We start from the raw sequence: 19,061 nt of genomic DNA on the forward strand, positions 1-19,061 counted from the left end.
TAGCTTGCCAATAAAGCTTTGGATACAAACTGTATACCCCTGACCAGTGGAACTATGGGGGAGTGTGATGACTTCCATGAGGGAAGTAATAGACAAGCCACACTCACTATTACTGAATGTGGGTAAACCATATTGAAATATATTTCTGCCAATTTTTCATTATCGGTGTCTATATTGTCTTCCTTTCCAAATATGGAAAAAAAGTCAATTTTACCTTTTTTCTATTTAGCAAAAAAAACCCTATACTGAAATTACTTTTTATGGTTGTAGAAACAGATAAATTGGAAAGGAATCATCTTTTTTTCCAGACATTTTTTTATTTGTTTTATAAAACACAAAAATGAATGAATGCATAGACATATAATATTTTATATATTACATATACAACAAGTAGTACACCTGGCACGCTGTTGTATTTCACCTCTTGACAGCTAGAGGGTAGTACTGTGCTACAGCATAATGTACTGAATGGCAAGGTCATTACAGTTAATCCAAATCGACAAATTCATTCACAAGCACTTCTTAAAGATTGTCTTTTAATCAACATATAAATTCAGAAATGTACACATCATCAGTACAAACCAACCAAAATATACAGCTGAGTCAAGAAACTGAATGGATTTTAGATTTTCTGTAATTTTGAATATATACAGCAAGTTAAATATTATCCACATTCCTTTCTGCATTTATCATGAATTTCATTACTGCAACACTGATCTTTATTATATTAATATATGTATGTATATCAGTCAAGTCTTGTTGTATAAGCTATGTGTATTAAAACTCAGTATCGAATATTAACCACAAATTTAAATATATATATATAATTTTGTTGGATAACTGTCATTTACTTCCTGTGTACATACTGTAGTTTAGAGGTGAGCACAGTTTTAGATGTATTAGGCCCAAAAGAACAGTATTATTTTTGTGATAGCCAGCTTTTTTTCCTGAGTATCTTTAATTTTTTTATATTTATTTTTTTGCAATAGCTTTTTTTCCTATAATGAATAAAAGCAATTTTTGTACATTCACATATTTTCAGATAAGCTATAAACTGTACAGTTTAGTACATTAGGATTGATCTACAGTAGATATATGTTTTATATATATGTATAACCAATCAAGTAAAAAATTTAAGACAAGAAAGAAAGTTAAAAAAAACATTTTCATTTCACTAAGCAAGAAGGGTGCCTTACTCACTTGAATACCATCAGTCAGTTAATGGTTTTAAGTGACCACATAGATGCACAACTTCCTTCATTAATCCCAGTTTTGCAGCAGAATATTAAACTCTGAGGGCTCAATTTTCTTGAGACCGAACACAGATGGAGGCTCAGACATAAAAGCAGCAACAGGTGAAACAGAAAGCACACAAATTTCAAAATAAAAATCAAGATACATCACCTTAAATAGGCTGTCAGCAGTGCTTATTTAAACAGACCCATTTATGTCTTAAAAGTAAAGTCAGCATTCTAAATATAAAAGAGTCTCTCTGCAAAATACCAGTTTAAAATACTCATCAAACAAAATAAATGGTCTTCAGGTCACTTAGAGATAATTTTGTTAAACAAACGGTCAGACTGAAATTCAGCGAAACCATGAAGAGAGCTCCTGCTGCCACCATCTGGACTTTTTTTCTTCTTCCGGTGTGCTGCAAGCTTTTATCTTCCTTACTCAGCACAGCGAAATTAAAGGCTACTGGACCCCTGCGGGAGTCTATCCCTGATATTTAAAAAAATTCATTTGGAAGGCATGCATTTGAGCTTGTTTTAAAATGTTTTCACCAACATGTTTACTTGTTTAACATTCAGGTTGGATGAAAGTCATGTGAGCAAATATTTATGAATATGATTCCAGTGGTCAAAATGAAATATTATACAAATATAATGTGAATATATATAAGTTTAGATAGAGTGTGGACTTTGTATTACACAGAATATATATACGTATGTGTGTATATATATATATATATATATATATATATATATATATATATATATATATATATATATATATATATATATATATATATATATATATATATATATATATATATATATACGTATGTGTATATATATATATATATATATATATATATATATATATACACATATGTGTGTGTGTGTGTGTGTGTGTGTGTGCACGTATTTTGATGGAACTTGGGACTCATCCTGGGGACAGCTGCATTACTCCAGATGATTTCACTGTTAAATCTCTGAGAAATAGCTTTCTAGTGTGATGCTCAGAAAAACAGAGGACATGCCTTTAGTTGACGGATCCTGCTGCCAAGTCTGGAGATTTAAATGAATAATAAAGTTGCTGCTGTGCCATCATCGCAACTTAAATACAATCCCTCTTTCATATCAGTGACTACAGTGGAAGCACACGTATCATTCTTGCTGCGGTGTGATGACTATGGGTAAGACATGGTCTGAGCGTGTTTTAAGGCAAATACAATTTTGTGCTAAAATGAGCACCAATGTTTGACTGCGCCGCCTGATCAGGAAACCCAGAGCCTGCGCTGCCAAACACTCTGGTGCCAGGAAATAAGCAAATAAGCATAGACACACACGCAGACACACACAGACAGGGTTGTACCTGAAAAAGACTGCATAAAAATTGTGCTTTTCTTTTGTGAGTTTTGCCACTGTAAGAAAATAAAACCTTGAAATGTGGTGCACATAACTGGTTAGGATAGCCAGGAGCTCCAGGAGTCATGGGGTAGGAAAGTCTAACTGTTGACACTGAACAGAGATTTCTGTCATAATTTTCATACCATGCCTGGATAATGAACAGGGGGCAAGGAAACTGATCTGCTGTCAGATTCGTTGACATAATGCAGGAAAGAGTCAGGGGTCTGTCTGTGCAGAAGGTGAAGGGCTCGCTGGAGGACAAACAGGCTGGGGAAAATGTTTGTACATTTCCGGTGCAGGACCCTGCGGGGGCGATGGGATGGGAGTGTCTGGAGAGGCTGCAGGAAAAGAGACAGGGACAAAGCAACATTTGTAGGATTGTGTGATATACATACATATATATTACAGATTTTAATTACTTTGTTGAAGCATAATTTAAAAAAAAAAATTTGTTTTTGGACACACTCTTTAGATAAGATAACGTGTGTGTTTGTTTGTGTGTATGTGTGTGTCACGTTTGCTCCAGTGTTACTGAATGCACTTTACATGACTGGATGCATTTTTGTTTGTGTGTGTGTTAACTGATAGCATCCAGAAACTTACCTATTTGTGGAGTGTGATTGACAGGCATGGTACTGATGACCAATGTGTGTCCAGTCACAGGGTCCTGGGCCAGCTGGGTGTGTGCTGAATGGTGCAGGTGTGTGGGTTCTGTTGTAAGCCCTTAAAATATAACACAGGTGCAAATAAACTTCAACACACAGTGATGAAGTTGTAATCAGAGTAATTTTGCAGATTTCTTCCTACTTTGTTTCATGCTCTACTTTATGTTCAGGGGTGTGGATAAAGGGGGCACCTGGGGTGCCACTACCTCCCTGAAATTTGATTGCCACTCCTTGTTGCCCCCTTAAAGCTGTGTTGCCATGTCAGATAAATGTATAATTAAATGTAATAATAAATGTATAATTGTGTAGTGCTAAATAAGTTAAATGCAGTGATAAAATTTTGAAAGATGGACCCTCTCTTATCTACCTCAGTAGTCTGGGCTACTGCCTACCATCCCCTGTAAATGTAGAGACTGTGTTATTTATGTATACCACTCAGTAAAATTAAACATATATACTGTTGTAACCAGACTAACTTTTATTAAGCTTTTACCATATTACAGTTGCAAAGCGGTTAGGTTTTTGAGTGTTTCTACAGGTGAGAGGTCTGTTCACATTAAAATATATTAACTCACTGAATTTTCAGCTAGTTTGTTTGTATGTGTGTACATATCCTATTTCCTTTTAAAAAGATGGGCCAACCTGAATGAAACTTTGTACAGACATTGTCACATATACAGTAAATCCCAGTTCTTTTGATTTTGGTGTATCATGTTCACTTCATCATTCCCCTGAGGATGCCATGTTATGTTCTCCAATATGTGTATGTCGCCCATACGTGATTTCACGGTCACGAAAATTTGAATTAATGAGAGAGTTCTGTTCGAGTCACCACTGAATACAGATTAAAGAATAAGAAATATGGTCCTTAAATATCACAGCTGTAGAACTTAACAGGTGACATTTCATTCCAGTAAAGCTAAAGAAGCTGTAAGTACTGCAAAAAGTTTTTATGCAAAATTTAATTTTTCATTTTGGTTATGTGGGTGTTGTTAATGATTCCTGTATTATATACACAATATTTCTTTAAAATATAAATGAATTACTATGAAGGCAGCAGTTTGAGGTTAAAAGACCAAAGGCAGGATGTGAAACCATGAGGCTACAATTGTGATCTTAAATTATTGTAGAAAATCTTTACAGATTTACTATCTCCTAAAGCCCCCTTTTTAAAAAAAATTACAGGTCACATTTTTGTCTGTTTTTGGTGATTATTACCAGACATACTAACATAACCTGTAAGCCATCTTTCTTTATGTTTAAACAAGTTTATATATACATATATGTCTGTGCCATTCATGAGTAAAGCTAAAAAAAATTACTTATGATATGAGAAGACACATTGTTTTTTATAGATGTTTATAAGCTATATAGGATCTTTGTGCAATTTCCTTTTGTCTTTGAGTTTTGCTTGATCATACTCATTGCTAAATATATGTCATCTTAACAGAATTTGAATAGCCTGAGAGTTTTTATTACTGCGTTTTGTGTGTGGTTTCGTTCTACGTTCTGACAAGATGCTGGCAAATGCAACAAACGCAGCTATTTCTGTGCTCTTTCTTTTAAGTCGGGTTGTCATATCATGGAGGGTTTTTTTTAAGCATATATGGTGAAAACTGGAAAACATTTTTGGAGATGACTTTTTAGTTTATGTCTCAAGCTTCAATTGTCTGTCATGGCCCTCCTGAGAATATATTTGATGCACTGTAGCTTTAACTTCAGATTTTCCGTATTTATATACATTTAGATCTGTTTGCAGATGTCCCTAGCAGCATCTTATGTACAAGGTTTATTCTATTTCAGCTTAACGTAATATAAATATAAATGCGTATTGTACAAAGTTATTGTGTAAAATCTTTAACTTTTTGCCTCCTGTATATAAACTAGAAAACTTTTGAGCAAGTATTCTTTTCGTTTTCTGCAGTGTTTCATAATTCTGCACTGAGGAATTTCAGCAGAGGATTTGGTGGTAGTGCTCAAGGTCAAATTTGTTTTTTCTGCAGATTTACAAGCACAGACATCAGCCAATCTCACCTCCTAGAAGCATTTCGTGCAACAGGTTGTCTATCTTGGCCAGGCCGCAAAACTTAATGAACTGGAGCTGTTCGATCATCTGCCAGGTGATGCTCTGCAGGGTGGGCAGCAGGAGTAACAGCTCTCCAAAACGACCCCTGGAGTCATACTGACGATCATTAATGTAGTCTTCCAGACTCATCTGAACCTGTGCGCACGCACAAACACAGAGTCCCTATGTGGTCACTGTCATTATAGGCAAAATCCATTTTTCTTTTATTTTGCTGACATATTGAAAGAAGATGTGCATAAATTAAAAGAAAAATACATGATGACATTGAGGTTGACATTGACAGGATGGTTGCTTTTGAAATCAAAATCATTTACATGACTGAAAATTAAAAAAAAAAGAAGAAAAGAAAAAGCTAAAAATATCCTAGAAAGACCAGATGTCCCGCAACAATCTAGAAAGGTCAAATGCTTGACCTACCTGCAGTCGCATGGTCTTAATCTTCGAAGGATCCCGCAAAGACTTTGCATCTGCAGAATGGAAGGCAAAGCAAGGAAGGGGGGTTGCGTTAAGGCGGGGAAGGGATATAGGACAGGATTGAGGGACGGGGCAGCACAGGATAAATAAATAAATAAAAATGGAAAGATCATGGATGAAATTGCGGATATGAGTGGAATTGATGGAATGATTATGGTCAAACTTTGGCATGAAGTGCAAAATGAAGGATTTAGTGAAGGGGATAGAAAAGGGAGGGAGTAACAAAACATGGGGGCAGGGATTGTAGTCACACTAGGGTAACGTAAAGAGGAGAGAGAGGGATTGGGACCTAACTTTGAGGGGAAATCTAGCCGGGACATGTTGGGAAAGATGGATATGGGCAAAAAAGGCAATGCAGACAAGATAAAATCGTCTGTTCAAATTGATTGTGATGTCCGTCATCATCTGTGGTTTACTATTTTTACTGGTTCTGGGGTTAAATGCCACTTTTTATTCATTACCTGGGTCAAAAAAGACAATAGCCTTGAGTGCTGCAAACTCGTTGTCATCTATTTGTATTTCCTGGAAGGGCCGCACCAGCTCATCCAGGACTCTGTTGGCTACCCTACAGATCTCTGGTTCAGGACTGTCTCTGTGGATCACACAGCCATTACCTGCAGGGACAGTGAGTAAGGTTAGTGGCAGTGTTGAGATGAAGTAGGTACTAAACATGGGTGTGTATGAGGTGGAGCGCTGTGGTATGTGCTTTTGGAGCCAGGTGGATTTTTGTTTCCTTCAGAGAAACTTGTAGACTCTCTTTTAGGCAGGGCAATGGGCTATGGAAAATAGGTGTGGAGATCTTAAGAAGTATAAAAGTGCCTGATTGTTTGTAGTTGCTTACAGTATGATGTACCGATAATGAATAATGTAATTTACAAGAAAAACTTTTGAAGTCACAGAGAAACAGAAAGCTTTAGTTAATCATTCTAAGTCCACATGACTTCACCACAAATAAGGAAGAGGCCTTTCTAGTCATTGGTTTCTACCTAAAAGCAGGAAGTCCTTGAATGGCATTGACCTTTTGGCAACCCCAAGCAAGAGGTGTTCACCAGCATGAGCCCGAAGCAAGCTCACCTATGGACAAACACACACAGGTAAACAAAGAACAGAAACAACGTAACAATGCCTCAACAATGCCCTAGTGGTCTGTGTATGCTAATTTAAAATAGCATTTAATCATTACCTTCAAATATTCTGTTTTCAAACCTCGCACACCAACAAGTGCTGAAAATTAGTTTCCAAAACCAGACATGAGATAATAAGTACAGTATTGTACAAATGTCCTGAGTCCACCCTCATTTCTCTATATTTTGGTTCCAAGTGCTTGCTTCTAATTTTTTAAAGTGGTCTTGATCAATAGTTCTCCAGGATGTCTGAAGGGCTTTGTACCTGACTGTTTTCAGAAGAATGTTTATTTGTTTTGTTTCGCTCTGCATTTTGATAAGCTATTTCAAACGGACCTATGAATCATTCAAGCATAAAAAAGGAGTGTAACTCAAGGGATTAACCAATGTTCTGTCTACACATAACAACTCTGGAAAAGAAACCATTTTAAATTGTATCTTTAAGCACTTTGTTGCTAGCAACCTAAAAAAAACACAATTTCTTCCCCTTTCCTTAGTTGAATTTATAGCAAATGCCAAAGATAACTATGGAAGAGGATTAGGGCCACTGGGACAAAAAAAGAAGCGGGCACGTCTTTTTTTTTTTCTTCTTTTCCTGAATTCTGAGAAAAAAGTCAGAATTCTGACTTTAATCTCAGAATTCTGACTTTTTTCTCAGAATTCTGATTTTTTTTTCTCAGAATTCTGACTTTAATCTCAGAATTCTGACTTTTTTTCCTCAGAATTCTGATTTTAATCTCAGAATTCTGACTTTAATCTCAGAATTCTGACTTTTTTCTCAGATTTTTTTTCAAGTAGCCCTAATCCTCTTCTGTAGATAACACAGTTTCACAGGCATAAAATATATATCTTTTTGCACCTGCAAGGGGATTCTCAAAAAGCTGTTACTTGAAAATTTGGCATATCTCAGCAATGTGTGTAAAAACATGGAGAATCTGTACAAGTGGAGGACAAAAGACGATGCGGCAAGCCTAAACAGTATGTGCAGAAGATGAAGAGTAACTGAAAGTCACGTCGTTAGGAAATAGGAAAACTCCAGCAAGGACCTCAGCAACTAAAAGGTGCATCTGGCCCTTCAGCTGTTCACCAAGCCTTAGTAGAAATAGCGTCAGTGCAAAGGTGGCTGTCAAGAAGCCATGGGCAAGAACTGGACTGTGTCATCAATATATACAAACGAGATCAGGAGAGAGGCACAGCAGTGAATGTCCACAGAAACCTGTAAATTACGGTGGAGGCTCTCAGCCAGTGGTGCTGTGAATCTTGTCAAACATGGATTGGCCTCGCAAGAGCCTGGACCTTAACATTATTGAAGCAGTGTGACTTAATTGGGACTGAGAACATAACATTCAAAGAATAGCTTTAGAATGGCCTTTAAGACTACCTCAAGAAATGGCAAGAAATTTTTAGGTTGAATTGGATATTAAAGGCAGTCATACAAAACTTCAAGTTCCTTAGGATTGTCCAAACTCTGTACAAAGTCTTTCCATGTATGTTTTTAGATGTTACAGTACATTGCTATAGCCATTTGCTCTCATAATATTAGGAAGTGAGGGGCAGCTCAAGACTTTTGCACAGTACTGTATGCATGACACTCATTACATGCAAAGAAGAAATGTCACAGTCACAGATTGCAAATCAGGCAGAACAGCCAGTTACCTGGTCATCCAGTGGAAGTTCTCCAAAAGTAGGAATATATTTGGCCCATTCCACCAACACCAATAACTGCTGTCTCATAGAATCACATATGTCCCCTACAGTTGCTGACTTCTGCTCTGACAAGTCTGCTATTCCAACTGGAGTAGTGCTCTGCCGGAGAAGAGGAATTGAACAGCTTGCAGGTTAGTCACTCATGTTACTGATAAAGTTAATCAACTAACATACAAACATAAAAGAGATTTAAAATAAGACATTTATAAAAGGGATTATCACCTGGTGCGACAATGATTCTGCTTGGGCCAAAATAGTAATGGTTGGAAGGTCTTGGGAGTCGGAGATACTTCTTCGGGAACTGATCCGATCCCTCTCATTCTGCACAGCTAATATATCACAGCCATAATTATGTTTGTGTGTATGCATGAAAGAGGAAGCAATCTAAAAAAGGGAACAGTGAAGAAGCAACATCTCCAACACTTTACCAGTCAAATAGCCCCCCCCCCCCCCCCCCCAAAAAAAAAGAGTAACAAAGTAACAATAATGAAGCTTTATTCCTGGTTTTCCAGTTTTGAGGCTTTCAATTTTAAGTAATTTATGAGTGTTAAGAGATGCCTGCATACACTACGACAGTTAATAATTAGGAAAAATAGCACTACAGACTCATCAACTCATCAACAAAAGGAGTCAAACGTTAACCTGATACAATCCAGAACAACATGTTTAAATAACACATGATTAGGGGTTGTAAAACTCTGAGCCAAGGTTATACCCCTCATAAATACAAACACACACTAAGTAAACACCTGTTTTATGGCAGAGCCCATTTCATCCATCTTGAAGCAGTTGTCAGTTTCTCTGACAGAAGTATTTCCTTCTCTCATTTTAATTTTCCACTTTGTCAGTAAACTTCACTAAGAAAGGTACTTCTCCTTCATAGTGTGTATATAATGCACATACAGTGCTGTGAAAAAGGATTGGCCCTCTTCATGATGCCTTATCTTTTTGCATATTTGCCACATTTACATGTTTCAGATGATGGAACCAATTTTAATATTAGACAAAGATAACTCGGGTAAATACTGGTTGACAGTTATCTAAACCCACCTGGCCCTACGTGGAAAAGTAAATGGCCCCTAAACTTAATAACTGGTTGTGCAATGAGTCATTCACATCGCGGTGGAAAAACTTTGGCCCACTTTGGAAAACTATTTTTATTCCATTTCATTTTGAGCATGAACAGCCTCTTTAAGGTCATGCCGAAGCATCTCAGTAGAATTTGAGTCCAGACTTCGACTAGACCACTCCAAACACTTCCGGAGTGTTTTGGATCATTGTTCTGCTGCATAACCTGAGAACACTTAAGCTTGACTGATGATGGATGGTCTTCTTTATGTAAAGAGCAGAATTCTTGGTTCCATCAGTTATGGCAAGTCATTCAAGTCCTGAAGTAGCAGAGCAGGACCAGATTACCATTGCCAAGTCACTTTCTTATTGTTGAATCATGAACTCTGACCGTAATTGAGGCAAGTGACCTTTCAGCCTACTTCATTTCTCAGTTTCTTGATTTATCTGATCTGGCAGATGAATGAAATCATTGTTTAAAAAATGCATTTTGTATTTACTCAGGTTATCTTTGTCTAATATTAAAATTTGTTTGACAATTTGTGTGACATATATGCAGAAACGTAAAAAATCAGGAAGACTCTATCTCTATTCTCTGCATGTAGGTGTAACAATTTCACATCGCGTCTCATTCAAAAGAGGTTTCACTACCTTCTTTTTTCATGCCAGCTCTGAAGCATTTGTTGAGTCTGCAGAAACGACACTGGTTCCTCTTATCTTTATCCACGACGCACTGTCTGCTGAACCTTCAGAACATGCAAAGTTATCAGAGCAAGAAAATTGTGACATATCATTCAACAATAAAGTATGCAACCCTGAAACAAAAAGCAAATTATCACTATTTTTGGCAAATTATCTTAAGGGTGCATGCGTATAAAAGCACATTTGTGATGATATTTATGACAATTGCATGAACTATTTCTTACATTTTCCACATGCATACACACATTATGCAATTCATGCTTCCACAGTGTATCTTTGCAAACTGTACCTGCAGGTATAGACGTGGCTCTTGCGTATCGAGCGTCTGAAGAAGCCTTTGCAGCCATCACAGCTGGAGGCTCCATAGTGTTTCCCTGTGGCTTTATCTCCACAGATTGCACAGTTACTAATGATCCCATCTGGACCAGGCAGGCTTGGCTCTGTCGGCATGCTGTCTGGAGCACCAAAAAAACAAAACACTCACACAGGTAAATACAAATGCATATGCATCATGCACGCGTCATTCTTCCAATTCACTTTGTGCATTTTATGATGATGATGGAGATTTTGACACTTTGGTCCCCAATCTCCAATAACCATGTGGTGATATGAAAGAACGTAGCATACAGTTCACATTATTTTCACACATTTCAAGCTATTCAGTGACCCCTAAAACCCTGTGGGTGGGGGCTTTTTGGATCACGAAAGAGGCCACTCTGATCAGGAAATGATCATAGGATTAAAGGTGATTTTGTAATGACTTTTATCCCCAAAGGAACTCAAAAGTCCCACTCGGTAGGTCAGCAAAATGCCCCTTCACCATTAGACCCGCTACATCCTAGATTTTTTCCTTTAACTTGTCAGTGTAGTGCCTTTGTGGGAGCAATTAAGTTATAAAATGTTTAGTTAATTAGTCACTGTGTGAAGCCTTACTCCAGAAATAACAAATATCAAAATGTAACCAAAAAACAAAACACCCCCCCCCCAATACCTGCTTTTCAGTGATGCACGGTGGTCACAGGTGCTCACTGCAAAATCTAGAAAAGGAATCCTTGTGTCCTCAAACCATTTATAACTGAAGGAAACCCATAACACTGCTGATACTTCTCTGGTAAATGTGTTGTGCATTGTGTTGGAGGATGTATTACCAGACATTGCTGTTAATGACAAAACATGATTGTCATTGTCTTTATTTCTATTTTTATGTCTTTATTGTCATCATCAACATAATCTCTACCATTATCACCAGCACCAGCACCGTCACTGTAATAGAAACCATCACCATCGTCACTGCCTCCATCTAAGTTGTTCTGTTAAAGTCTACTAAATGGAACCTGCTGTCGATCGAGTAAAAACTCAAGATGCATCGAACACATACATGTTTAAATTTCTACTGCGCACAACTCATTTGGTCTCACACGGGCCAGTGCCATTGTTAAATGAGTCAATGAGTGTCTACAGTAAATGTTTGACTAATTTTCCTTCCATGCTGAGGTAACGCCCGTGTATCACAGAGATTTGTGCTTGCTGTCCAGTAAAATATCTTTATGACACATTCCTGCAGTTTCTGCCTAAACTGCTTGGTTATCATTCATTTAGTCCCCCTCAAACTTTGACACAGCCCTTTTATTTCCTTCAAAACACACACTTCCTTTCATGATGCATACACACATACACAGGCAGCAACAGGCAAGTGGGATTTACTATACATAATGTTGTCAAGCAAGACACACATACACACTGGCAGTCAGTATTAAAACATCAGTCAGAGTTTCCCAAGCAGTGCACTTGAGCATATCAAACACATCAAACACATTTCCCCTCTTTCTGCAAATAGCAACTCATTTGCGTTCAGCTGCTGTCACTAAACTTCATCAGTGACTGTCTTATTTAACAAACAACCACAACTCCTCATCCAGTACTCTGGCTGATGACCCAGTCAGATCATTCTAAAGGCCCTGATAAGTATGTGAGAGAGTGGCCTATCTTTCAATGTATGTCTTTCTGTGTGCTTGACTTGTTTGTGTTTTGGTGTGAATCTGTCTGTATTTGCACACACTTACCTCGTCCTACATAGAGTACCTCTGCATGCTCAAAGCCCAGCGTGTTGTACGAAGGATCCAGGCCTTCACAGTAGTTGGCTACTTCCATATCTAACAGAGTTTTACTCGGAGGAGTAGGAGGATACTTCATTCCTGTTTGAGCCTGGTTTTCTCTCTTCTCTTCTCTTCTCTTCTCTTCTCTTCTCTTCTCTTCTTTTTTCCTACAGTCCTGCCTCTGTTTCATCTATTTCTTTCAGAAATAACAAGGGACATCCCTGTAATAAAAGACCCATAATCTGATCTGATTGGGCCTTGAACAATAAGGAGGGGAGGACCTGGGGTTCTTCTCACCTTATTACACTTCACTTATCTACCCTTCTCTCATACACTTATCACAGGGATGAATAGATAGTGAGAAAAGAGACATTTCCTTTCCCTCCTCTGTCTTTCATTGCTCTTTTATTTATTTATTTGGAGAATGCTTGCACATTATGTGCACAATTTACTCTTTGTTCTTACAGAGAGTAACATGTATGAATGTGCATCTGACGTGTGTGTGTGTGTGTGTGTGTGTGTGTGTGTGTGTGTGTGTGTGTGTGTGTGCGTGTGTGTAAGTGAATGTGCGTGTCCTTCCCAGGTTTCCTAATCTAATCAATGGTGAAGTAATAGCACCACCACCTCAGCAGATATAATCTATAAGGACACGCAGTGAAGTAGAAAACACTGATAACTCCCATTAAGGCATCCACATACACACCAACGGTTCACCCAACCCACTGTTTTTAACTCTTTATTTACTCTTTTTCTACTACAAGTTTCTAAATAATCTGACTGCTACTTTAAACATCACCAACAACACTGCTTTTAATTTCTTCTTCTTTCATAGTTTTTTTTTTTAGCTCAGTCATCAATGTCTATGGTTTCATATCAGTTAGAATAATTATTTGCAAAAAAAACAAACAAAACAAAAACAAAAAAAACAAGATTAGTAAGTACAAACTGACTCTAAAGTGCAAATTGAACAGGTGTTACCCTCCTATTTTGAGTCAGGGATGTTAAAAGCATAAGATGACCACCTTTGCATGAATCCATCAACATGTGCCTAACCCACCTATTTAAATCAGGGGTTTCATTACACTAACTCTTATTGTGTGGGTTAAAGGTAATCAGCTTGAGGCATTGTGCTGTGAAGGCTGTAAATGATAAGAGGCAGTGTTATAGGAGATTTGATGCCCTAAATCAGCAATGAATGGCCCAGTCAGAGGGGTTCATCATATATGTGCAGGTATGGTGTGGTCAGTTTAGGCAACAATATTGCACACATGACAGAAAACGCTATTATCACTTGGCTGCATGGTAATAACAGATATATTCTATAATATTGGAAGCGTAGGGACTAAGAGACAGAGGCGATAGAGAGAGAGAGAGCGATGTGATAGAGAGATTATAGAGAGATTACATTTTAACTAGGTAGTAACGTTAGGACTCCTGACTCATCACATTTGTGGAAAGGGAAGATGAAAAATTGTATCCTTATGGTCACATTTAGTCTGTAGTAGCATTACGGTAGAATCAGAAAGTGTAATATGAGGTTGTAAGTATAAAGGCATGAGGGTAAATGCGGATGCTCCATGTTAGTTTCTAATAAAGGTTCTTATGTGATTACAGTTTAATAGACAACAAAGAATCGTGCTTTTAGGCTTGTAGATAGAAAGAAAAATCAATGTTCACTCAAAAGTAAAAAAATCTTTAATCCAGAACAGCCTAAACGCTCTAAAAGGCTTTTTTAAAGCTTCACCTTCCACTCTTAAGAGCAAGGACAGAAAGCACAGCAATTGAGGTCTTTATTTATGTAATGATGAGTGCCTTTGATCTTTCCCCTCTTTTTCATTTTGAATACATAAGAAAGCACTTTCTGATTTGCACTAAGGAAGCTACAACATTTGGAACAGCGAAGGTGATCCGCTGCTCGTGTTGTTTTACAGTGGGTTGTTAATTTTGTTGATCTCTCAGATACATTGAAAGCCTATTCTGTCACCTGGCAAAAAAAGAAAATATAATATAGAAGCAGTTCAGCCTAGACGTAAATTTAAATTTAAAAGATTTTAATGTATGAGAATCACATTCATAGAAACAGTTGTAATACTAAAAAGGTATTGTGGCTTGTTGCAGGACATGTCTGAGAAAGCTTGCATCTGCCTAGCAACCAAAAGCCTTTTGTGACCATAAAACCCATAGCTAAGAGCCTATATCTGTGTGAACTGGCCATAATACTGTCGCTTCTATTTAGACTAGGTTTTAATAGTCACAGATGACAATCAGCCTCGATTACTGACTCTAGTAAACCCTTACTTCCCGATACTCTGGAAACAGTTAAGTACGCAGTTCAGTAGTATTCACTCCTAAAACTGTACATCTTTAACACATTTGTTTATTATGTGTTGCAAAAGAGAGGAAGAGAACATGCAAGAGAATAGACGCATGAAATAAATAGTTAACTATGGTTTTGCAACTCTCACTCTTCACAGTGGAAAAGTTAGCGTTACTGTATATGCAAGCTAAAAAAAAATGTTAAAAAAATACAAATCAATAATTCAGCTGAAGTGCATCCTGTTGGTTTAGACATTATAGTTAAGTTTAAGTCTAACAGAACAGCATGTACAGTAAAGGGCAGACCGATCTGCACAGCCTCAAAAGTCAATCAACAACTCTGGAAATGCCTCAGCAAAACAATCCCGTTGCAATCTGGGCTAAAAAATTAACTAAGGGTTGTTTCTTTTTTCTCAATATGAGTATTGCACGTACTTCACGTATTGTCAAGGTTTGTGCAAAAACCAAGTAGTTTTGTTCACACAGGCGTTGCATGTTCTTGTAAATAGTAAAAAAAGATATAGAGCAAAACTTCCGCCTCCTTCAGATCAATTCATTATAGAACTGCATTATAGAAATGGAATCATCCTATTGGACATTAAATGCAGTGATAGTCGTAGTAGAAGAAAAACACCACATGAACAGATTACCATCTTTCTGCAGATGAAATGGGTTATCGCCCGATCAGCGCAAGCCCATGTGGCAAAGTTAGTATTTCTTATCTGCTTTTTACAAAATGCCTGCAGATACAGAGTACTGGCTACAGGACATAGCAGCAGGTGCCGTTTGTGCGAACAAGGACTCCAACCATTGCCACCATAATACAGAAACCACGTGATTTAAGGGTACGCATTCACAAACTTCCTTGAAAAACTACCAAAGGTAACCTTCACTCCCACTACAGCAAAAAACAACACTTCTTCTACTCTTCTTATTCTGATGTGAACCATTTGAATTTCAGCGACAGTGTACTTAAAAAGAAACGTTTGGCTTACCTGTGTTTCTTTTTCTGTCCGGGATGTGCATTTATCCGGGTGTACCGTTGTTCTCCGGCAGCTAGCAGCCCTGAGCCCCTCAGTGTGCCATTGGACTAAGTCACACTGAGCATGGGAAAATGGTAAAGGTGTTCAACCACATTAAAAGGGAAGGTTGGAGAGCTGAGCGGCCTATAATTCAGAAAGCGACACATTGGATGGCGCCACCATAGCCCTGTCATTAGATCGATTTACTAAACAAACTCAAACTAGGGTGGGGATGTTAAACAGTAACCCAGGACCATAAAACTGAAAAGGAAAATATCACCAGGTGTGAGTCTGTGTGTGTGTGTGTAGGTGTGTGTGCCCTCTGAGGGCAGAAAGTATGAGATCCAAAAAAGGTTTGAGATAATGTTTCACAAAATAATGGGGGAGACATAACAATTTACAGCATTTATTTCTCTTCTTCACATCGGCTATGTACACAGGATTTAACTGTTAAGTGCAAATACAGTTAAAAAGTATTCACTTCCACTTAGAGTCCTTGTACACAGACTTGCAGAAACAATATCCTGGGGTCTCCAATTTCATAGTCTAACATTATAAATTCCAAGTATGAAGCCTTTCTATTATAAGCACAAACCAGCAAATTGCAAGAGCGCCTGCATTAGGAAATAAAATCGAAAGACAGTTTTAAAGTCCTTAAATGTTCTCATGAATAAAAACACGACTTGCTGTGACACAGTACACATATATAGTAATAACAACAGTAAAAGTTTAAAAAAAGCACAGCTTGAAAAGTGTGTGTCTGTGTGTGTGTGTGTGTGTGTGTGTGTGTGTGTGTGTGTGTGTGTGTGTGTGTGTCAATGGTACAAAAATTGTAAAAGTGCAAAAGCATAACTAAGGACATCGTCAGGGGTCTGTCAGTTTTATTTTTTGAAACTCTGTATATATTAAATTATGTTCAAATGTAAAGTCATCTGAAAGACTTGGAGCCAAATAAGCCACTAAGGGAATGTTTTGTCTGACTAAGGTCAATATTTATTGTTAGAAACTGAAAGTTGAACCTAAGCTTATAATCAGAACCAGTGTTTATGCGTCATTCGGAGTTGTCTGCAGTCTTTTTTTTCATGTGCAATTTTCATGATAATTTTTGTTTTTTAATCATTTTTTATGCTATTTCAAGCACTTCAAAAGCAATAAGATTAAATTGTTTAAATTTATGGACCTGTACCAGAACCCTGACAGGCATAAAAAAAGAGTGAAGCAAACACAGTACCAGCAGCTTTTAAGCAGCTTTTCCTACAAAGCACATGTTACAGGACCTCCTCCCCAGGAAAGTAAGCATGTCCAAACAGTTAAAAGTGGTTATGCTCAGAAATATTTCATTTGTACCCTCTAATTCTTTTATATTGTTTAAGTAGGACAGTCGAAAAATGTGGTAGGGAATGAAGCAGATGACCATGATTAGCGCAAAGCACAGGCTCTTCAGCTGAGCTCCGAACTCCTGCTGAAAGGTGCATCCCTCCCGATGCTTCTTGTATAAAACCCATAGGACATTGGCCTGGAAGGCTGTCAACACAATGGCAATGACTATAATCAATATGCATGTCAGGTAGTTCAAAATCAGAGCAGATTCTATAGATTTTCCAAACTGGAAGCAACGAATGGCATTTTTGTTATGGTCTTTGCCATAATTAAAATGGATGATGAAAGGGACAGTGATCAGCACAATAATCCACACCAGAAAACTGATAAGGATCGCATGCATCCTGTGAAAGGACGCCACCTGGCAAGCTTTCTTGTAGAACGTCAACAGACGGGTGATGAGGATAATCACATACAGGACAAAAGACATGTACATGTGGATGTGGATCATGCTGCTGGTTATTTTACACCATTCATCGCCCAACTGCCATTTATGAACTGCGTAATAGTAGATTCTGAAGGGAACCGTTAGCAGGAAAATGAAGTGAGTGAAGATCAGGTTGAGTACGGCAATTGACGTGGTGGAAGTTGTGGTGGATTTCATGATGCGCATCATCAGGGTAAGGCTAATTGTACCACTGATCAGGACCACAGTGTAGATGACCAAGAGGGCTGTGTGGTACTCTTCTAGTTCATCTTTCTCTGGATCTGAGGGTGTGGTCATTGTTGAACTTTGGTTTGGAGATAGTGTGTCCCCATTTAATGTGGAATTCATCCTAAACAGAAGAGGAAATTGAGTAAGAAAGAGTAAGAGACATTAGAACAGGAAGACAGGTAGGCATGAAGAGTTAGTGGAAATGAAGTGTATCAAAAAATGATTAAAAACGGGTGTTATAAAAAGAGAAAGAAAACACAAGGCTGTATTAAAAAAAAAAAAAGAATGACTGATTTAATGTGTTTTAAGGGCTTGTTTGCCTTCGGGTGATGAAACAAAACTAAAAACATGTGGCTATGTTACACACCAAACATGTTAGTAAGACTAACTAAAAAAGGTATCTCAAGAATTAAGAAATACAGATACTGCGCAACCATTTAACCAATAATGGAACCACTGAAGGACACCATATGGCCCACATTAACCATTAAAGGAGCACCACAACACTGGAAACAACATGATGAGAAAACACAAAGCCCAAGCCAGAGATACTATCGTTTATCAGTGAACTTACTTGCGCTTCGGTCAGTGAAGAACTGTATGCCGAGTACTCTTCTGCGTGTGCGTGTGTCCTCTGGAGTAGATCACATTATATCCAGCAGCGGTATGTTCACAGTGTCGCGGAGGAAGAGAAAAACTGAGAAAAAACGGATTCTGGTTGAGTGCATTCGCGCATATGCCTTTGAATGCGCGCATGTGTGTGTGAGAGAGAGAGTAAGAGTGGAAGTTTGCCAACGTTCGGTGGAAGTTAAGGTTCTGAAAATGAAGCCTTTGTGAGCCTGCGTGTGAGTGTTGTAAGAAACCACCATCTACTTTGCATACTGTGTCAGAAACAGGAGGTTGCTGTAAACACATGTCAGCACACAGGAACACAGGGCTGCTTACTTCCTCATTTTTCTCTAAATGCACTCTTCACTTTGACATTTAAAGTGAAATATAGACGATAAGAAGTTGGTGTAGTAGGATGCCACTTTGAATAAATTAAGTAATTCAGTAATTTGGGGAATGTAGTGCTTGTGTCCTGTATAAAAAATTGTGTGTGGTTTACCAGATGACCGTAGATAAAGATAATT

At 37.9% G+C, this 19,061-nt stretch overlaps 2 protein-coding genes across 3 annotated transcripts; both read right to left on the reverse strand.

The window, feature by feature from the left end:
* Positions 1–2,094: 2,094 nt before the first annotated feature.
* On the reverse strand, positions 2,095–15,982 carry hnf4g (hepatocyte nuclear factor 4, gamma). 2 transcript variants are annotated; one of them, XM_085173192.1, is made up of 11 exons: positions 12,523–12,745; positions 10,749–10,914; positions 10,409–10,503; positions 8,912–9,018; positions 8,639–8,788; positions 6,845–6,932; positions 6,320–6,472; positions 5,802–5,851; positions 5,333–5,519; positions 3,237–3,356; positions 2,095–2,971 (listed from the first exon to the last, which is right to left on the reverse strand). In XM_085173192.1, exons 1-11 carry the CDS (start codon positions 12,743–12,745, stop codon positions 2,850–2,852), a joined length of 1,461 nt encoding a protein of 486 aa, XP_085029318.1. In that variant the 3' UTR covers positions 2,095–2,849. The 2 variants fall into 2 exon arrangements, with proteins under 2 accessions (XP_085029318.1, XP_085029317.1); XM_085173191.1 differs by lacking the exon at positions 12,523–12,745 and adding an exon at positions 15,867–15,982 and having other exon boundaries at positions 2,096–2,971.
* A 303-nt stretch (positions 15,983–16,285) lies between these two features.
* Positions 16,286–18,752, reverse strand: gpr141 (G protein-coupled receptor 141). Its single transcript, XM_085173193.1, has 2 exons — positions 18,503–18,752; positions 16,286–18,049 (listed from the first exon to the last, which is right to left on the reverse strand). Exon 2 carries the CDS (start codon positions 18,046–18,048, stop codon positions 17,134–17,136), a length of 915 nt encoding a protein of 304 aa, XP_085029319.1. The 5' UTR covers position 18,049; positions 18,503–18,752; the 3' UTR covers positions 16,286–17,133.
* Between the last annotated feature and the right edge of the window lie 309 nt (positions 18,753–19,061).

Source organism: Neolamprologus multifasciatus, chromosome 9 (assembly GCF_963576455.1).
Source record: "Neolamprologus multifasciatus chromosome 9, fNeoMul1.2, whole genome shotgun sequence".
Taxonomy (NCBI): domain Eukaryota; kingdom Metazoa; phylum Chordata; class Actinopteri; order Cichliformes; family Cichlidae; genus Neolamprologus; species Neolamprologus multifasciatus.